The 22,151-nt window shown below is 45.7% G+C and overlaps 1 protein-coding gene across 1 annotated transcript in view; it reads left to right on the top strand.

The window, feature by feature from the left end:
• Window positions 1-22,151, top strand: part of Emilin2 (elastin microfibril interfacer 2) — a 63,906-nt gene that overhangs the window by 35,873 nt on the left and 5,882 nt on the right. The window contains exon 4 of the mRNA XM_031368720.1: window positions 4,147-6,051. Coding sequence (XP_031224580.1) covers window positions 4,147-6,051 — 1,905 coding nt within the window. The remainder of the gene's footprint in view (window positions 1-4,146; window positions 6,052-22,151) is intronic.

The raw sequence follows: 22,151 nt of genomic DNA, 5'->3' as shown, positions 1-22,151 counted from the left end.
CCTTCTTGTCTTCCCTCTCTCCCCTCCCCTTCCCTCTCCCCTCCCTCTCTTCTCCTCTCTCTCCCTCACCCCTCTCCCTCCCTCTTCCTCCTTTCTTCTTCCCCTCCTCCCAAGTGTGTGTATGTATGTGTGTGATATTTGCAGGTCCCTACAGAGCCCAGAAGAGGGCATTTGGTTGGACCTTTGGTTGTGAATTATTGTGAGCTGCCCTATGTGGGAGCTGGGAACTAACTCAGGTCTTCTCTGGAAGAACAGCAACTGTTCTTAACTTCTAAGCTATCTTTTTAGCCCTTTAGCCATAGATGAATACCAATACTGTGGTAGATGAATTTGAAAATGAACCCTACTGTGGTATTTTATGTCATTAATCTCAGCATGCAGGAGGCAGAGAAACAGACTGTGAGTCCAAGGACCCTGTCTCAAAACTGCCTGTCCTACAAATATTTATTGATCTTCTTTATCTGGCAAGCTGTATATTTGGAATAAGTATAACAGGAGGAAGACACAGTTACTGACCCATCCAAGATAAGCATTGGGAAGTCATGGCAAGACATTGTGACAGAGAGATACTCTGTAGGAGATGTGAAGTACAGGCCTGTTGAATCCCAGAATATTCTTAGGTTCAAGTTTTATTTTATCACATTTTTCATATTTTATATATGTAGCTTCCCAAATCAATCAGTTTAATGAGGAATAGTGGGACGGTCCTTTTCACTTTCTGCCTCAGAGGTAGTTTACTGTGAACACTTTTTCTTTTCTTCCTGGGCTGGGGATTGAACCGAGGGCCTTGTTCATGGTAGGCAGATGCTCTTCCCTTGAGCCATGTCGACAGCTTACTTGAGTACTAGCTGAGCCTAGGACTTTGCCTTATATCTGTTGTCTTCTCATTATGGACGATGAACACCTAACTCCCTTTGTCCACTCCACAACAGTGTTTCCAGTTTTTATGCATGATTGATATTTGCTGTATACAATGTAGTAGCTATGTAGCACATATAGCCAAGCCCGGTAGTGCACTGTGCATTCCTTAGCGTTGGTAGGTGAATGTTTCTCCTTTGATTGGTTTTTAATGCTTTTATCCCTATTTTAATCCAAACTTGGCTCTGGTTATCTTTATGGCCCCTCATCCAGGCACAGCATAACATTTGCTTGAAGAGATTTCTCTGGGAATCTTCTTAGCCATCCATAACTAGTTATCCTCCGTCCTTCACCCTGGGGTGTTAACCTTCCTCTCTTAATTGGAATCTATTTCCCCAGTCCATTCCTTTGTCTGGCTTGAATGCAGCCTCCACCCCTGCATTTTCTTTTCTTTCTTTTTTTACTCTTTGAGATAAGGTCTCATGTAGTCCAGGCTAGCCTCAGACTTACTATGTAACTAAGAGTAATCTTGAACTTCTGGCCCTCCTGTGTCTGTCTCCCAAGTGCTTACAGGTATGAGCTACCAAGCCTGGTTCATGAGGTTTTAGAACTAAAACCCAGGGTGTTGTGCTTGCAAGTCTACCATTGAGCTATATGTCCCAGCCCCCTCTAGTACATTCATGAAAAAATTATGTAGGAGATGAGCTTTTGTTATGTATGCATGCATGGTATGTCTGTCGCTGTGTGTGTTTGCTTTTGCAGGACACATAATTTTCCCTCAGAATTTTTAAGATGTTGCTGAATTTTCCTGAGGGTTTTTTATTTATTTATTATTTATTTTTTGGTTTTTTGAGACAGGGTTTCTCTGTATATCCCTGGCTGTCCTGGAACTCACTCTGTAGGCCAGGCTGGCCTCGAACTCAGAAATCTGCCTGCCTCTACCTTCCAAGTGCTGGGATTAAAGGCATGTGCCACCACTGCCTGGCTTTTCTGAGGGTTTTGATACTGCTGCTACTGTTCCAATGTTTATATGCTTTAGGGCTGGTCTTTGTCCCCTCCCCCCATATTGCCATATTAATGGGGGTCATACAATTACAAATAAGAATGCTTATTTTCTGGCCTTTTATCAGAAGGCAAAGCATACTTACATGGAAGGTGACAACAGGAGGATTGGAAGTTTGAGGCCAGTGTGGTTTACACAGTGGGGCTCTGTCTTGAGAACAAATGCTTGCTTTTTGCTTTCTGCAATATCATTCATTTACTGGTTTTAGAACATGCAAGAAGTACAACCTACAGGTTTTGGTCACTCCAGTTGCAGATAATTTTTCATTATTATAGTTTTTATTTTTTTGATGTGGAAAGGTTTGAAATAGGTCTTATTTTTGCTGTCCTGGAACATACTATGTAGACAAGGTCAGCTTTGAACTCACAGAGATTCACCTGCTTCTGCTTCTTGAGCTCTGGGAATAAAAGTGTACACCACCACACCCAAATGCTCCTCCCCCCTCATGCTTGGTCTTTTTTTTTTCTTTGCTCAAAATAACATTTTAATTATCTTTGATTGCTTTATTTTGTTTTATTTGATTGTTTGTTTGTTTGTTTGTTTGAATCAGGGTTTCTCTGTAGTCCTAGCTGTCCTAGAACTTGCTTTATAGACCAGGCTGGCCTCAGACTCACAGATCCATCTGCCTCTGCCACTTGGGTACTAGGATTAAAGGTGTGTGCCACCACTGCCCAGGCATTTTTTCTAGTATTTTAAGATAGAATAAAAATTCCAGTATGTTCTTTATAGCTCTCCATAGGAAAGTACTTGCTTAGGAGTTTGGATATTTGGTTCTGAGTCTTGTTTTCCTGGTAAGTGCACTTTACAAATAAAAGCCACTTGCTATTACAATCTTGTGTGAGAGTTAAGAGAAGATGCTTACAGCGTTCTAGATCCCACCGTCTTTCATCTCCAGGCACACACGCATTGTATATGATTGTGACCGTATTGCTTGGCTTTTTCCATTCTATTGCATCTCCCTCTGGTTACCAGGCTTGCCAAGGGAGCCTCGTCCAGAGTTCCTCCCTCCCTTCCACTGCCATTCAGGGTGTGGCAGCTTTGTTTTTTACTCTTTATCCAGTTGCTTTAGTTTCTGTATCGTCTTCCTTTTCTTTCTTGTTTAATTTAGTGCTTTTTCTCTATTGATGTAATTCCATTTCATGACTCATTACTGTGATTATTATCTGTCTGTCTTTTGGATTGTTTCCCTGAGTTCTTTTACTTGAAATAAGATTATTAGAAATAAAATGGTTACATGCTTCTATCTCTTTTTCACACCCTCACCTCTTCCTGCACTGGGATTGAACCTGGGATTTTAGACATCTCCTTTGCAGTTAGCCTTCTTCTGAAGTTGCCATCTTCATAACAAGGCCAAACAAGACTCTTAGCTCAATAAAGATGCTAAGCAAAGCAAAAGAACATTTTCTGGAGGTATTTTGAGGACAATCTCATGTATGGATGTCATTGCTCAGAAGTTAGATCTCTCTAAAGTGCTTTGTGGCATTTTATAGCCAGCAGTCAGTGAAGCATCTACATTTCACGGGGAATGATGTGTTCCTATGGTACAGTAGATGATATGATGTGATAAGATGTGATATGATATGATATGACATGAGATAATGTGATGTGATATATGAAATGATATATGATGTGATGTGCTATAAAGTGATATGATATATGACATGATATAATGTGATATGATATATGATGTGATATGACATGACATGATATGGTATAATGTGGTGTGATATATGATATGATATGGCATGTGATATACATGATGGGATGTGATATATATGATATATGTTATATGTAATATGGTATAACATGATGTGATGTGATTTGATATATGATGTGATATGACATTGATATGATGTAATATATGACATGATATATGATAAGACATGATATGATATGACGTGACATGACGTGATATGATAAGATGCTGTCAGGGTGAAGGACATCACTGATTATCTTTTGTCATGTGCATACTCTGAACACCCAGGCAAGGGTACCCATCTTTGTAGAGGAGGGCAGTGTAGCTTACAGAAGCTAGTTAACTTGTGTACACACAGTAAATAGCAGAGCCAGAACAGCACAGAGCTCTGCTTGACCCCAAACTCATTTTCTCCATAGAACTTGCAGTGGGGCTGCTGGGAAGGCTTCAGTATCTTCTGCAGGTACCTTCTAGAAACTGGCTTAAGGTAGAAACTGGTCATTCATGTCCAACTCTTTCTTTCTTTCAGATACTGATCCGAGCCAAGTCTCACAGCCTAAGAAAACGTTGTCACCAGCAAATGCAGCAGAACCAGGTCAGGTTGCAGATCCAAAGCAAGGTCCTCCAGAACTTCAGCAAACCAAAGTCCAGGTGCTGGAGGAGAAGGTTGTCCGACTCACCAGGATGGTGCTGGATCTCCAGTCCTCCGTGGCAGGCCTGAAGGAGAACCTTAAACAAGATGATGGCAGCAAAGAGTCAGCCTCCTGGCTCGGTCCCCTGCACCCTCAGCCAACACCAGACAGCCCCCTCGTGGGAGACACAGAGCCGAGCCAGCTTCCTGGAATCCTTAACACCAAGGAATCTGGCATGAAGGACATCAAGTCTGAGTTGGCTGAGGTCAAAGACACACTGAAGACGAAGAGTGACAAGCTGGAAGAGCTGGATGGGAAGGTGAAGGGCTATGAAGGGCAGCTCAAGCAGCTGCAGGAGGCTGCTCAGGGCCCCACAGTTACTATGACAACCAATGAGCTGTTCCAAGCCTATGTGGATAGCAAGATAGATGCCCTGAGGGAGGAGCTTATGGAAGGCATGGACCGGAAGCTGGCTGACCTGAAGAACACGTGCGAGTACAAGCTGGTCGGACTCCAGCAGCAGTGTGATGACTACGGCAGCAGCTACCTCGGGGTGATAGAGCTGATTGGGGAGAAGGAGGCGAGCCTGAAAAAAGACATCGCCGACCTCCGAGCCCAGCTGCAGGATCCTGCAGCCCAACCAAGCTGCTGCAATGGTCAAAAGAACAGTGATTTCGGCCCACAGATCAAGGCACTAGACCAGAAAATTGAGAGAGTTGCCGAGGCCACCAGGATGCTGAATGGACGGCTGGACAATGAGTTCGACCGCCTCTCGGTTCCAGAGCCAGACGCCGACTTTGATGCAAGATGGACCGAACTTGATGCAAGGATCAACGTGACGGAGAAGAATGCAGAAGAGCATTGCTTTTACATCGAGGAGACGCTGCGGGGGGCCATCAACGGTGAAGTGGATGACTTGAGGAAGCTTCTCAATCAGAAGATCCACTCCCTGGAAGACCGTCTGGGAGTCGTTCTGCAAGTGGCCAACAGCTCAGATGTAGAGTTGACACCGGTAGGTCCAGCCTTGCCAGGGCAGCTAGGGGCAGAAAATGAGCAAGTCCTAATGGAGTTGAGCCGCCTGAAGGACAAAGTTCAAGTGGTCGAGGACATCTGCTTACAGAGCTTGCCCCATGGGATAGATGGAGCTTTGCCTAGTGGAGAGGACCTCACACATGTCAGCCTGAGCCTTTTGGAATCCCTCAATGATACCATGCACAGGCAGTTCCAAGAAACGAGCCACAGCATCCAGAAACTCCAAGAGGACTTCAGTGCCCTCCAGTCTCAACTAAATCACTCGGAATGTACAGGGATATGCTTGCAGAACGGAGTGAGCGACAGCCGAGTAGGTGACATAGTGGAAGCAAGTGGGTTTACTAAGACAGGGGAGCAAGAGAGGACAGTGGGGACTGTCCCATCTCCTGGGGCCCCTGTGGCTCCTTGCTGTGGCCAGCTGGAGGAGCGCTGGCAGAGGCTGCAGAACCAAGTGCTGGCTGAGCTTGACATGTGTAAGGAGAGTGCTCATGGGGTTCAGAGTGGGGTGTCTGCAGTCGAGGGCAGGGTGTCCCAGCTGGAGCAGACATGTAGCAGGCTAGATGCCATCTCAGGGAGTCTGCAGAGGATCAAGGAGGGGCTCGGCAAACATGTGGGCAGCCTGTGGAACTGCATCCGGCAGATGAACGGGACACTCAACTCCCACTCCAGAGACATCTCTGGCCTCAAGAATTCTGTGCAGCAATTCTACAGCCATGTTTTCCAGATTTCTACCGACTTGCAAGATCTGGTCAAGTTTCAGCCATCAGCAAGTAAGTAGATTGATTGACAGCCTTATTCTATTGTATATATATTTGCAGCATGCAGCAGAGTTGAGATTTTAGACGGTTTTGGAGTTAACTAAGCTGTATCAGTGCTTCCACATGTAACAGTGCTTCCAGTGCTGTATGATTCATAGATCAGTAACAGCTCATGAATCAGGAGCTACAAGCCAACAATGAGAACACAGATCAGGTTGCAGATGTAGCTCAGCTGGTAGAGTGCTTGCCTAATATGCAGGAGGCTTGAGTTCAGTTCCCAGCACCAGCTCAAGGGAGATATGGCTCATGCTTAGAACTTCACAGGTGAAGGTGGAAGATTAGAGGTTCAAGGCTTCAAGGTCATGAGATCCTGTCCCAAAAGAAGTACATGTGCACACATATGCATGCATGCACACGTATACAGTCACAAGCATACAATTCTATATATACATACACTAACATGTATATGTATACACACATGTGTGCACACACATGTACAGATATACATGCACTTACATGTACCTACTCAACCTGCACATATATACATACACTCATACATACATACATGCATACATATGCACATACATGCACATACTGGCACACATTCAGGCACATACATATATGCATATACACACATGCATGCATTCCCATGCACAAATGCACACACTTGTACACATACACATGTAGACACATCCACACACGCATGTCTATACAAATGTGCTCACACTCTCATGCACACATGTACATATGTGTACACACACAATACAGGAATTGTACACATGCATGCAGGCACATACAAACACACACACATACACAAGGAACTTCTAAGACAATATGACTTCATGGCAACATCCAAGCACGTGACCTGTGCCTTATAAAAGTATCAGTTTACAACACACTGAAAATAGAAAGTCTAATCCACCACAGTTGGCTAGCAAGAAATCACTCCATGATACATGGGGATGGGTGATGGTCAGGGTCTGCGACAGAGCCTCAGGGCAGTGTGTGTTGCCATGCATGTGCTGGGAGAGCTCCCTTCACACTGACCCATGGGATTGTATGTCACCCCTGTCTTGGCTGGGAGACTCCCCTCCCTGCCAACCCACTTCTCTTCCAGCATCGCATTTTGATTGTGTTGTTATGGTCTTTGCCACAATCAGTTCCATTTCCTAAAATCCAGTTTGGCCATGGCACATACAAGCATAGATACAGACAGGACAGCAGTCAAAAGCAGTTGGGAGCAGTAACTGTTGAGATGTAGAAAGCTCAGCTGTAGTGCTAAAAGCAATGCTTACTGCAGCCCAGACACCCAGCAAGCATTTGTTGAGTGACTGAGAGATAGATTTCACACATTAGTTTTACTTTAAGCCAAACACATATTCCATGAAGGATAAGGACACTTTCCTCTGATCTTCACCTTTCCACAGTCTCAGTAATAGGCAGGCCTTTCTAATTGGAGGCCAGAGGGGCAGCTGTCCTAGTTAGTTACCAATGCTGTGATGAAACACTGCGACCAAAGCAACTTGGGGAGGAAAGGGTTTATTTGGTTCATACTTCCATATCATTGATCATCATTGAAGGGGAGCAGGACAGGAAGTCAAACAGGGCAGGAACCTCAAGGCAGGTGCTGATGCAGAGGCCATGGAGGGGTGTTGCTCACTGGCTTTCTCCTCATGGCTTGCTCAGCCTACTTTCTTAAGAACCCAGGACCATCAGCCCAAGAATAGCCCCACCCAATGGGCTGGGCCCTTCCCCATAACTAATTTAAAAAGTGGTCACAGGCCTGCCTACAACCCAATCTTATGGAGGCATTCCCTCCCTTTTTATTAAACATAGATTCTTTTCTCATACAATATAATCTGAACATAGTTTCCTTTCCCTCTATTCCTCCCAGTTCTCCACCCTCCCATCTGGATCCACTCCCTTTCTGTCTGTCATTAGAAAAGAACAGGCTTCTAAGAGATAACAACAAAATCATAACAAAATAAAATAAGATAAAATAAAAACCATCATATCAAAGTTGGACAAGACAGACCGACAGAAAAAAAATGAAAGAGCCCAAGAGAAGGCACAAGAATCAAGAGACCCATCATTCACACATACAGGAGTCCTGTCAAAGCATTAAACTGACAGTTATGGTTTATATGCAGAGGACCTGGTGCAGACCTGTGGAGTCCCTATGGTTGCTCCTTCAGTCTCCGAGTTCATCTGAGCTCCACTCTGTTGTTTTAGAGGGCCTGGTGTCCTCCATCCTGTCTGCCTCCCCTCTTCCTCCTGCTTCCTCTTCTTCAGGGTTCTCTGACCTGGGATTTGATAGATCCACCACTGCCCAGGTGGGTTATTTGAGGTTTCTTTTGATGTCTAGTTTCTTGAGTTCTTTATATATTGAATATTAGCCCTCTATTGGATGTAGAGTTGGTGAAAATCTTTTTCCCATTCAGTAGGCTGCTGCTTTGTCCAAATGACAGTGTCCCTTGCCTTGCAGAAGCTTTTCAATCTCACGAGGTCCCATTTATTAATTATTGATCTTCGTGTCTATGCTAATGGTGTTCTGTTCAGAAAGTAGTTCCTGTGCCAATGGGTTCAAGGCTTCTCCCCACTTTCTCTCCTATCTGGTTAAGTGTACCTGGTTTTACGTTGAGGTCTTTGATCTATTTGGAATGGCGTTTGTGTAGGCTCTGTGATTGCTGTGTTAGTCTCTGAGTTCATCTGAGCTTTGCTTGGTTGCTTTAGAGGACTTTGTTCTCCTGGTGTCCTCCAGGGTGCTGGGCAGGGGTAGTTGGGCTTCTTCCCTGCCTTAGACCTTTTATGTTCTCAGTTGAAAGACCCACACAGCCTTTATATTTTTATTATGCCGTATGCTGGGCAACTACCTACCCTCCATGTTGTTAGAATCTACCTTCCTATCAGTAACCCAAGTTATTACTATGTTTTGTCTGGACTGCTTTTAGCTACAATTGGCCAGCCCATGTGGCCACGTTTTTATCGCTCAGCTAACCCATGGTGGCTCTCCTTTCTCCTCTCCTGCATGCTCATTTTCTATTCCATGGTGGCTTCTCCTCCTTCCTTCCCTCCTTGTGGTCCTCTTTCTCCAAGCCTTGAGCCATAACCCCATCTATGTCTCTTCTGCCCAGCTATTGGCTGCTGGCATCTTTATTCATCAATGAGAGTTAACTTGGGGCAAGCTCCCAGGGGCTACCTACAGACAGGTCTTGGGGGTCCCACACTTAGTATTACAATAGGCAATAAAAGATGAAACCTCAACAGATATGACATCCAGTTTGAACAGCACCATTTACTAAAGATGCTGTCTCTTTTTACAATGTGTATTTCTGGCCTCTTCATCAAAAATAAGGTGTCTATAGGTGTGTGGGTTTATGTCGGGGTCTTCAGTTCCATTGATCAATATGTCTGCTTTTGTGCCAACACCACACTGTTTTTATTACCATAGCTTTGTAGACTAGCTGGAGATCATGAGTGGGGTGGCAGCTCTAGCAGCTCTTTTATTGTTTATGATTGTTTTAGCAATCCTGGGTGTTTTGCATTTCCTATGAAGTTGAGAATTGTCCTTTCAAGGTCTGTGAAGAATTGTGTTGGAAATTGCATTGAATCTGTAGATTGGTTTTGGTAAAATGTCCATTTTTACTATGTTAATCCTACCAACCCACTAGCACAGGAGATCTTTTCATCTTCTATTATCTTCCTCAGTTTCTTTCCTCAAAGTCTTAAAAGTTTCTATCATACAGGTCTTTCACTTGCTTGGTTGGAGTTAACCCAAGATATTTTATATTATTTGAGGCTATTGTGAAAGGTATTCTTTCTCTGAGTTCTCAGTCTGTTTGTCATTTGTATATAAGAGGGCTAGTGATTTGGGTGAGTTAATCTTGTATCTAGCTACTTTGCTGAAGGTTTTTATTAGCTGTAGGAGTTTTCTGGTGGGATTTTTTTGGTGTAGCTTATATATACTATCATATCCTCTGCAAATAAAGATATTTTGACTTCTTCCTTTCTAATTTGTATCCCTCTGATCTCCTTATTGCTTAATGCTCTTCTTAAGCCTTATTGCTCAGTTAAGAGTTCAAGTTCTATATTGAATAGGCATGGAGAGAGTGGACAACCTTGTCTTGTTACCGATTTTTGTGGAATTGCTTTGAGTTTCTCTCCATTTAAGTTGGTGTTGGCTGTGGGCTTGCTGTAAACCACCAAGACATTTTCTTAATTGAGATCCTCTCCTCCCAGATAACTTTAGCTTGTTTGAAGTTGACATAAAGTTAGCCAGCACAGAGGTCATGTTTATAAAACACCTGTGTACCAGCATGGTCCAAGCCCTTTAGGACTGCTAGCCTATAAGCCCACAGCCACCCTACATGGATGGCAGTTTTCAATGTATATTTAATTCCAAAGCTGATAGGTAGATCTGGGGTGGTAGGTGAATCTAGGATGGGAGGTGGATCTGGGCTGGCAGCATGCAAAGGTCATTGTGTTACCACACTTCCATTCAGCATTTTGTGTCTCCCAGAGTTGAATGCAGACTTTCATGAGCAAGTGTGGAGCACCAATGGTGTGCTGAGAAAGTCATTTCCCAATCTCCCCTCTCCTTACTTTCTCTTCTCTTATCCTCCTCTGCAGGCCTATCATGTTTTCTACCAGGGTGACACAAGGCTAGTGCCACACAACTGAGCCTTTCTGACTAGGCCCTCACTGAGGAGCCACTATGGGGAGAGAGTGCCATGTCCACATCCTGACAGCTCATGAGGTGTGGGGAGAGTTCATGGTAGTCGGGTAGATGTGCTCTGGACTTTGTCTTAGAGCATGGTGCTCATTTCATAGATAAAAAGTCACCAGGACCAAGGATGGCTGTGAGCTGGCCACTGTCCCCAGGCTTAGCTATCTGTATTACACAGCCCCCACCTCAGATCTCACAGCCCCTGTATCTCTGGAATGTAGAGTTAAGGTCATGAGTCCCATGTGTTCACAGGGTAATTGTCCCTTGTGGTCAAAACGCTGTCTGGACTGTTTTACAAGAACAGATGCAGCCAGATATTTCCAGTTAATTGGCAGTGCTAGACAGCGTGGGAATCTGTGTCCATTCTGAGGCTCTTCTACATAGCGTTAGAGGTGGATTGCTCTGGAGACGAAGTGGTTTCCATGTATCATCCTTCAGATTGGTCATGCTGTGATTGCAGACCATGTGAGCTTGGGAGAACTTGTGATGGAGAAGAGCCAAAAATAAGTGACTGGTATCCTCTGACCTCCAGTGCCCCCAGGCCCAGGAGCCCTGGAATCTGGAGGTACCCTGCAGCTAAGGTTGAAGTCACATGTCTGCCAGTTAAAAGACAACAGAGTATTTGCTAAGCACTGACTGTAACTGCATGTGAGACTCTATGCAGGGTGCAGAGATCACAGGTGCCATTTCTCCTCAGAAAGCATCCTTAGGTCTGTGAGGGGGAGGGCACAGTCTCTATGCAATGAAGGAGCAGGCATTAAAGTACAGTGGCCTTGTGGACTCACAAGCCTTCTGTGCACCCCTGTATAGAGTAGATGGTGGCTTAGTAGGTAGCAAAAGTCAATACAAAAGTCTGGTGGAGAGCCAAACAAAAAGGGCCACAGGAACTGGGATAGTCAGAGGGCTTCTCAAAGGACGAAGGCACAGGCTTGAGCCTTCAAGCTGAAGAAATTAATCACTGAGCATAGTTGAGAGAGATGTCAGAGTGAGTAGTGAGGTGAGAGAATGACAGAAACTTCTAGAAGAATGTGAACGGATAACTCAGGAGTGGGTGGAAATCAAAGGCAGGAAGAGATGGCATTTGGGGGAAAGACTTTGGTGTGAAGGAGTGTTGTATTTTGCTGTGTAATATCCTACCCTAGTCTTGTGGTAGTTATTTTCAATAAGTCCCAGGTTCGGGGCTTACACAGGGGTAGCTAGGCTCTGCTGCTCTCTCATGTGTTCAGCTTGAGTCACTCACCCTCTTAGCTGTGTTTCGTGTTTGGAGGAAGGTTCAGGTTCATGTAGGCCACAGACCTGGAGTCTTGCTGAGACTCCATGTCACCCTTCTCCCTGTGTGTCCTTATGGGCTTCCTCACATCCCACCACTCTCAAGTAGTCTGACTTACAGATTTACAGCAGCTGGCTCACAGAGGGAAAGCAAAGCTGTGGTCTTGACAGGTGGGGACTAGAGTTAGCTTGGAATCACTTCTGTCATATTATTTCTGTTGGTCACAGCAAGCCAGCCTTTGAAGGGTAACAAGGTTGTCATATTGGGAGGCATGGAGGTCTAATGGCAAGTGCCTCCTCCCACAGTTAGAACCAGCCCAAAGGAGGGGATGAAGATGGTGCCTAAGGCACAGCCTGATTGCAGGTAAAGATATAAACTCAGGTTCCTATTGTCTGCTCTTGTGAGGTCCATAGGTGGGCTCAGTTACTCAGCTGGCCTCAGTTGGGTCTTTCTTGTATCCTACCAAGGCAAGTGCTCTTGCCTGGGGCTTAAGAAGTATTCATATGCATATAGACACACATATATCCATATATAAACTCATACATGTATATATATACATATATATGTGTATACATATATGTATATGTGTGTATGAATCTCCTGAAACTCTAATGTGTACACAATTTCTGAAAGATGAACAACTAATAATAATAGTAATTACTATTCCTACTTAGTAAGACTCAATCTTGAGATTCCCCTGCCCCCCTCAGTCCTGGGATCACAGGTAATCACTCTGGTGTTTCATTGCTCTTACCTGCAGCTCTCCTGACTCCTTACATTTCCTTGCATTCATTCATTCATGTTTCATTCACTCACTCTTTTACTTAGTCTGCCCTTGAACTCATGATAACTATTTTACCCCACCCTCCTGAGTTCCTCGGTCACAGGTATCGCCACACCTGGTTCAGTAGTTTATTTAGCAGATCTCTCCTAAGCTATGTCCTGCCTCAGCCATCATGGATCTGACACTCTAGAGGAAGCCATGGTAGTGAAGGTACCAACTTTAGTACCTTGAGGAAAGATAAAACATAATAGATACGGGAGGCAAGGATTCATTTAGCTGTGTGGCTAGGGAGGGCTCTATTATGGAGATGACATTTGAGATATAAATACGTTGAGGACATAAAACCTGTAGCAAGCTGTGCAGGAAAATGGTCTAGACAGAAAAAAAATGTGCCAGAAGGCTCTGGGACAGGAATGGATTTGTTCTGTTGCAAAACCAAGCTTGGCCAAGTATTTCAGTGAGACAGAAGGTGAGAGGCTGCATGGGAAAAGAGGGTCAGAATCTGATTGTACCATACTATGTGGCTATGATAAGAGATTTGAAGTACTATGAGAAACAACTGGGAGATGGTGGCTCTCCCCAGCCTCGAAGTCCCAGTTCATCCATACTGAAACTGTGACTTGGATAGGCTGTTTACACCCTGAACACCTTCCTACCTCCTTTCTCAGTGTCTGCACTGGAAATAATAATCACAATGATGCTTTGTGAGTAGTAGGGAAATAGCAGTTGGGGATCAGTGAACACCTCTCCCCAGCCTGTTGTAATTTACTCTCAACCCAATGGGTGTAGAATCTGCTCCCAGCTGAGCTTGTCTCCCCTTTCCATCCTGCCATGTCCCCCATTCCACCTCCCCACCCCTGGCTATTACTGAAGGAGAGTAGAGGCCTGGGATGGGTCAATCCCTTCCAGGGAAAACTGCAGAGAGCTGCAGGGTTATATCACCCCCTTCCGCTTCCCTTCTTTCCTACATTAGGGGCCAAATGGAGAGTGTTGAGCCTAGAAGTCTCCTGCCAGAACCCATAACATCACATCTTGACACTTTTCTTGACTACAAGCATATTTCTTATGAATACGTTGGGAGTTTTCCAAGCCCCTTGTTCTTTGTACACTGAGACCTTCTGTAGTTGGGACTGTCTGTAACCTTGTGTTTTTCCACCTGGCCTCTTTGCTCATGAAATAACGACTCTGAGCCTTATATATGAATAAATGCTTAGGCCAATAGCTTTGGCTCTGTTCCCTGACTAGCTCATATCTCAATAATCCTGTTTATTCTATTCTAAGAGTGCCACATGGCTGGCTGGTTACTGTCTCCTCAGTTTCATGCATCTGTCTTCTCCACAGAGTTCTGGGCGAATCTCCTGTGCCTGACTATTTTCCAGAATCCCCTCCCTCTGTGCTGGGTGTCCCTTCTAATCCTGTCTCAGCTCATTGGCCATAGGCATTTTTATTGAGTGGTGAAGTTTCCATACATTGCACTATAACCTTTTAGTTTGGGTGTAGTCCTGGGTCCCCACATTCCTGGCTTTTATTTTCCCACATGGGGGCCACTGTTGTTGGTCTTTTAAGCCAATTTAACACATCTTTGTGCCTTCTTTTTCTTATTATTCACCCTATCCTCCTCAAGCTGTGGCTTCTCACCCTCATCCCCTTGAGCAGAAGCATGTTTGGTACCCAATGTTAACCCTCCCAGATAAGCACAAAGGGTGGAATCTGCCTTCCTGCCAGGGACCTTAGTCTGTAGCACAAATGTCAACAGAGACTACTTTTGCAAGATCAACCAATCTTATGTATGAGGATGAGCTGATGCTGAGTCTCTCAGGAACTACCACTTCCCCTCTAACTTGTGAGAGGGGAGGTGTTGGAGTTGAGAAAGAGAGATGTTGCTGTGGTCGGGAAGTTTCCTGTCATGCTTCCAAGAAGGGACAGCCCTGCCTTGATACAACCACAGACAGACATCCTGTGGTGAGAAGGCGTGGCTGTGGCTCCTGGTCTTATCTTGGGAATCCCTCCTTTTGGAATTCTGTTATACCACAGCCCTAAGGATCCTATTTTTCCTATGGTAAGCTGTAACCCTGAAAAAGCACAGACAGTGGAGTACTGAGCCATAAACTCTGGCTGTGGCTGGTACCTGCCAGCTGCATCCTGATGGCTTTGGCCATGAGCTTAAAATCCATTGAGTTTGGGGGCAGCTTAGGTCCAAGGTATAGTGATGGATTATCATAATTCTATGAACTCACAAAAGAAATCCAAATGAATATGTATGTCAGACAGTCTGTTCTTCCCTGGGGCATCTGGTTTTTCTTATACCTTAGTTGCTGTAAGTAGCAGCTTTTATTCATCAAAATTTTGAATTTTGTGTCTGGAGAGATGGCTCAGCAATTAAGAGCATACACAGCTCTTAGAGAGGATGGAAGTTATTTCTCAGGACACACACACACACACAAACTTTAAACAGTAATAATGTTAAAACAAAAAAGTTCTGAATTTGAACAGAGGGGTTCTAGTCCAGAGCCCTCCACGTGGTCACACGTATGCGCCCTGTGTAACTCTGAAGACGTGGATCGCCCAGGAGATGTACTCAGCAGAGGTGAGGAGAGTCCTGGGAATTGGCTGTTAAAATAAAAAGCTACTTCCAGATCAGTCCTCAAAATGGAAGGAAATCAAGTCAGAAATAGCAGGGCAGGTAGAGCTGCACAGGGCAAGAGGTACCCAGAGTGGGATGGGGCAGATAAACTATCAACATTGATGCCATTGCACTAACACAAGGTCAGCTATGTGAGAGAGCCTACGTATAGGCTCTGTTGTCTTTTTTTTTTTTTTTAGATTTATTTTATTTTACGTGTATGAGTACACTGTAGCTGTACAGATGGCCGTGAGCTGCTGGGGATTAAACTCAGGACCTCTGCTGGCCCCACTCGCTCTGGCCCCATTCACTCTGGCCCCATTCACTCTGGCCTTGCTCACTCCGGTGTAATACGCTGTAGCTGTCTTCAGACGCACCAGAAGAGGGCATCAGATCTCGTTATGGGTGGTTGTGAGCCACCATGTGGTTGCTGGGATCCGAACTCAGGACCTTTGGAAGAGCAGTCGGTGCTCTTACCTGCTGAGCCATCTCACCAGCCCGGCTCTGTTGTCTTAAAGCTTTTTTGCTAGCTGCCATGGGTGTACTCAATGAGCACTGTAACACAGAGCCACATCCACAGCCAATGTCAGCCATTGATGTGTCTCCCTTCATAGCTTAGTCATATAAATATTTATCTGTGAATTTATGTTATGAACTTGAAGTGAGGCAGGTCCCACCCCCTCTCGTCTCACCCTCTTCTGCCAGCATGGGTTCGAGTCCTGATGTCACCACAGATACAAACACATGTGATACAGATGTATGGGGATTTTTGTTTTCACTGGTTTGGACCAAGCAGAAATTAGATCCTTGTACAGGTTTTGACTTCTGTTCTATTCCATGGGTTTCACTGTCTTCATATCTGACTCCTCTCCACTGGAGTGGCCACAGGCTCTCTGTTCTTGAAGAAGGTCCCTGCCGTGTCCTCTGTGAACAGTATGGTCAGGGTAGGGCCTTCCTTCTGCTGGGTGCATTTCCCCTTCCTCGCTGTCAAGGGAACAGCTCAGATCGTATGATTGCCTGTGAGATCTGAGGAGCCTTTCACGTGCTCACCAGTTGCTACTTCATGGCCAGGCCTCCTGTCTTGCTGGAACCTTGTCACTCTCCTTCAGGGAGGGTCAGTAACTGGCCCTAGTGCTTTGGAGTCTGTGTTTTGAGTAGCCAAGTGACTGCTTCTCTTTCTGCAGGCTGTAGTGGTTAAGGCTGTCCTCCTAGGGCCCAAATTGCTTGGGGAAGATCTCATGTTTGTCACTTAGCATTCTGTAGTGTCAGTTTGATGGGTTTCTTTTGTAATGGGTAGGTTTAGCTACACTGCTTTGAGTTCGCAGCAAGTCCCAGGTGTGTACCTGCCCAGGAGCTATCTTGGATCCACAGATGAAACACGCACACACATTAGCTTATTTTTAACCTATCTAACTGGCTCAATGGCTGGGCTCTTCTAAGTCTCTCTAGGTTAGAGTGCCCTTCCCTTTACTCCTAGCTCAGCATCTCTAAATCTGCCCTCAGCTGAGTTGCCCAGTTACCTTCTGTGAAGCCGATGGGCCGCTTTCCCTTTCCACCTACATTTTGGAAGATCTCTCTTGTAGCTTTGAGACTGTTCCATCTCTTTCACCCCAGTATCTGGATTCTCCTCCTCCTCTTTCCTAGCCTGTGGGAACCTGAAAGTCCCACCTCTTTCTTTCTCCCCAGTCATTGGCTGCTGGCATCTTTATTGGTTGATCAAGAATCAATTGAGGAAGGAGTTAGAGAAAGGACCAGAGGAGCTGAAGGGTTTGCAGCCCCTTAGGACGAACAACAATATGAACTAACTAGTACCCTCAGAGCTCCCAGGGACTCAACCACCAACCAAGGAGTATACATGGAGGGACTGATTGTTCTGGCAGCATGCGTATAGTAGAGGATTGCAAAGCTGATCATCAATGGGAGAAGAGGCCCTTGGCCCTGTGAAGATTCTGTGCCCCGTTGTAGGGGAATGCCAGGGCCAATAAGTGGGAGAAGGTGAGGTGGCAAGCATGGGGAGGGGGAGAGGCAACAGGGGTTTGTTCTTGTTGTATTTGTTTGTTTGTTTGTTTTTTGGAGGGGAAACTGGGAAAGGAGAAATCATATGACATGTAAATAAAGAAAATATCTAATAAAAAGAAAAAAAATAGAGCAAAAAAAAAAAAGAATCAATTGGGGACAAGGACCTTCAGCATCAGTACTAGCAGATTTCCAACTAAATCAAAGCATCAGAAACACTCCTCTACATTCTTTCACATTTTTAATTATTAAAATAGAGTAGAGATCACACATAGCATGTAGGGGTCAGAGGACAGATTCCAGGAGTGGGTTCTCTCTTCTCCCCTTGTTGAAGCAGGGTCTCTTGCTTTTGCCATGCTGTATGCTCCAAGCTATCTGGTCCTCCATTTTCCAGGTAATTGTTTCTCCCTCCCATTCTGCTGTTGGAACTCTGGGATCACAGATGTGCCACTATGGCATCCAGCTTTTAAAATGTGCTTTTCAAGATTGGAACTCAGGTTGTCACACTTGGATAGCAGGCACTTATACCCACTGAGCTATCCTGTTGTCCTTTGTTGTTTTTGAGAGACAGGCTCTTGATGTGTACCCCTTGCTAGCCACTCTAGAGTCTAGGTTAGCCTTGAACTCACTGTAATCCTCTTGCCTCAAACTTCCAAGTGCTGAGAGTATAGGTATATACACTATATCGAGATTGTGGATTTCTTTAGGTTTAAAGTCTCAACATATAGGTTCTCTGGCTTTAGTACATAGCTGGAAGGTATATCCTCTGGTCAGACAGGTCTAACCCATGACCCACGGGCCATATGCGGTTAGCTAAAAATAGGTACAACTGTGGCCTAACATATAACTAACTATAAATGTGGAACATGGTTTTTGTGTGTGTGTAATTTTGTATTGTGGTGTTTATATGTGCATGTGGATTGGGGTCAGAGGTCAAGCTTGGTGACTTCCTCAGCCGTTTCCATCTCAACTGTTTAATGTTCTTAAGGATTGTATGTATGTGGATGTGTGCCAGGAATGCTGATGTGCCAGAGGCTACAAACGTCAGGGGTCTGGAGCTGGAGTTGCAGGAGGTTGTGAGCCACCTGACATAGGTGCTGGAAACTGAATTTGGGTCTTTGCAAGGGCACTCTATGCTCTCAACACCAAGGCCTTTGGGTCTTTCTTCCTTATTTCTCAGACAGTCTCCCACTGAGCCTGGAACTCTATTTCTCCACTTTCCAATAAGCTCCAGGGATGCAGCTGTGTCTGCCTCCCTCTCAAAGCACCGGGGTTACACGAGCATGCCCCTGCACCTAGTTGCTTGGCATGGATGGGTGCTGGGGTCTGAACTTAGGTGTTCATGCTTGCATGGCAGGCACCTTATTTAGGGGGTCATCTCCCCAGTTAGTCTTCTCTCTCTCTCTCTTCTCTCTCTCCCTCCCTCTCTCTCTCTGAATCTGTTTCTCTGTCTCTATCTGTCTCTGTCTCTGTCTCTGTCTTTCTGTTGTGTTTTATAAAAAGATAAAAGGGAGAGGAGGAATATGTTTGGTGGATGTGTAGTCAGGTATGGGGGAAGTGGGTGCCTCAGCAGGCCTATGCTGAGGCATCCCTTCCCCCTGAGGGACCAGCCACACAATGGTATAGTATAGAATAGAGTTTACTCAGGGCATGGGAAGGGGCATTGAAAGTAGAGAAGTAGAGGCGGCCATGAGCACATGGGGGGGGGTGGGGTAAGGGGCGAGAGGACAGAGCAGGAGTAAGAAAATGAGAGCGAGAGACAGAGCAGTGTGGGTGAGCAGCCTCTTTTATAGTGAGTCAGACACACCTGGCTATTGCCAGGCAACTGTGGGGAGGAGCTTAGATAAAATGCTAGCACTCTCTCTCTGCCTCCCCCCCCCCCCCCCCCCCATTCTTGAGCTAGCCACAGGGAAACCAGGTATTCCACCAGTCTTCTGATGGACCTCACTTGGCATCCATGCAGTGTGCTACAGGCAGCACCTGTCAGCACCAGGTGGAATTCTGCCTGGATGACAGGAGGGGGCACCATAGAGGCTGAGGCTGAGAACTAGAGAGGTTTCACTGGCTTCCCACAGCCAGACCCTGAGCCCTGGAAGACAGACTCTAACAGTAACAGTGAGGGTCGCCTTCTTGCAGTCTTTCTGTGACTAGACACCATCTAGGTGCTAGGTACATAGATAGCATCCTCCTGCCAGGAACTCAGCCCCGCTACCCCTGAGGTACTGAGACAGCAGATAAAAGCCTAGCTCCTGTGGATGGGTGGAGGGTATTAGCTCAGATGGAGACACCTGCTGTAGTACTGCAGCCTCCAGAGGAGTGTTATTTTAGTAAAGTTGACACTGGCTTTACCTTCCCCCCAACACTTATTTGGAGATAGTTTTATTCTGTATCCCTAGCTGACCTGGAGGTCACTATGACTCATACAGGCCTCAAATTTATAGCAATCCCCTTGCCCCAGCTTCCCAAGTACAGGGATTATAGGCATGAGCTGCTATATAAAACCTAACCAGAGCTTTGGAAGACAGGGCAGGGTTACCCAGGGACCTCCTCCTCCTTGCTCCGCCTCCTTGCTCAGCTCTTTCTCATTCCTCTCTCTTCCCAGTGCTTCCCCCAGACCCCCAGCCCCACACCCCCTTGGCAGCTGGACCTGGTGCTCACTTGCTCCTCAGATGAGGGATTCATTTTCCGGATGAGAAATGTGTACATTCAGGGGAATTCTCTAGATTGAACAGAGTGCTGCTCTGCTTTGTTAGGACTTGGTAATAAATATCTGTGGAAACACCATGTGACACTGGGTGGAGCCCAAGCTGAGCATGGGATGCTCTTGGATCTTTCATCTCCTCAGGCTGGGCCTGAGGCCCCAAGCTGAATCAGTCCTGTCTAGTTCGAATGCAGCTCTGCTCACTCCTGGAGCCCTGACTTCTTTGCTCAAACAGGATTTTAAGGTCTTGCTTTTTTGATAAGCCTGGTGTTGAGAGAAATGAATTAGAAAGAATTAGCATGCTCCTGTGCACTTAAGAAGTACAAGTAGAACCCTAGAGTGGCAGTGATTTGGGGGCAGAATTAGGGTTCCTAGTATCCTGCCTGATCATAGTAACTATCACAGCCTCTGACTCAGTGTCCCGTGCTAGGTCCTATGCTAAATCCTGGGGGCCAGAGATAGTGAAAGTGATACACCATTCAGCTGTAGATTGAAGATAGATGGAATCACAAAGGGTCCAAATTGCTTCATGCTTCAGAAGCAAGATTGCTCAAACCCCTTTGGGCAGATCCCAGAGGGCTTCACAGAGGTGGTGGTGTTTGAACTAGACTACAGGGATGGGTGCTGAACAGGTTGGTTTCAGGGGCAGGCACAGCAAAGCAAAGTCAGGGAGATTCAGGTGAGAGCTTGGCATTAGTGATGGAGCAGGAACTGGATAGCAGAGGAGGAGAGGTTTGGTTTTATAGACAGTAGAAAATAGTGGACTTTTAATTGGTGTATATGAACTCTCCAGAATGTCCCATGACACTTTCATGACTGCACGATGCCCTTTACCCTCCATTCCCTCTTCCTTTGTTTTAAGTTTTTTTGTGCGTATGCTTGTACACACATTCACATGTGGAGGGTAGAGGTCAGAGCCAAATGTCTGTCACTCTCTACCTTCCTTAAAGATGGTTTTGAGTATGGGTGTTTTGCCTGCATGTATGTCTGTGCAATACACACACACACAGCACCCAAAGGTGACAGAGGGTATCAAATCCCTGGGACTGGATTTATGAATAGTTGTGAGCTGCTGTGTGGATGTTGGGAATTGAACTTGGGTCTTTAAGAGTAGCCAGTGCAGCCTGGTGGTGGTGGCGCACGCCTTTAATCCCAGCACTTGGGAGGCAGAGGCAGGCGGATTCCTGAGTTCGAGGCCAGCCTGGTCTACAGAGTGAGTTCCAGGACAGCCAGGGCTACACAGAGAAACCCTGTCTCAAAAAAAAAAAAAAAGTAGCTAGTGTTTGTAACTGCTGAACCATCTCTCCAGCCCCAAGATTTTTATTTTAGGTATGTGAGTGTTTGCCTACACGTATACACATGTATCCAGTGAGTGGCTTTTCACAGTGGCACTAGGGGTAGGGTTCAGGTTCTCATGCTTGCTTTGCAAAACACATTACCCATGGAGCCATCTCCCAAGATGCTCAGTGTCTTTAAGAAACCCATCTCCTTCATTTCCTCTTTCCCCCCTCTTACACATTTCCCAGAAGAGTCTCTCCCGTCCTGATTTCACATCCTGTTTCTGTTTTTGAGATAGGGTCTCGCTACGTTGCCTAAACCTGACTGTCCCAGAACAGTAGACCAGGCAGGCCTTGAACTCACAGAGATCCTCCTGCATCTCCCTCTTGAGTGCTGGAATTAAAGGCATGCACCACCACAAATGGCTCATGAACTTTCAGGAAAAAAAAATCCATATGCACAAGAGGTTGGGGAAAGGCTCAGAAGTGCCAAGTAAGGGTGAAGGGTTGGGAAGGTCCAGAACTCACGTAAATGCCAGGTGGGTGTGGAGGTGTGCCTGTAATTCTAGCCTTAGATGGCAGAGACAGGGTATCTATCCCCAGAGCAAGCTGGCAAGCAAGACTAGCTAAATCAGTGAGTGATAAGTTTGATTGAGAGAACCTGCCCCAGTGAGTAATAGGGAGACACTGAGGTTGGTTCAATGACATTAACCTC

Source organism: Mastomys coucha, unplaced genomic scaffold, assembly GCF_008632895.1.
Source record: "Mastomys coucha isolate ucsf_1 unplaced genomic scaffold, UCSF_Mcou_1 pScaffold14, whole genome shotgun sequence".
In the NCBI taxonomy this organism is placed as follows: domain Eukaryota; kingdom Metazoa; phylum Chordata; class Mammalia; order Rodentia; family Muridae; genus Mastomys; species Mastomys coucha.
The sequence above is the reverse complement of the archived record's forward strand: the minus strand, read 5'-3'. Positions and strand labels throughout refer to the sequence as shown.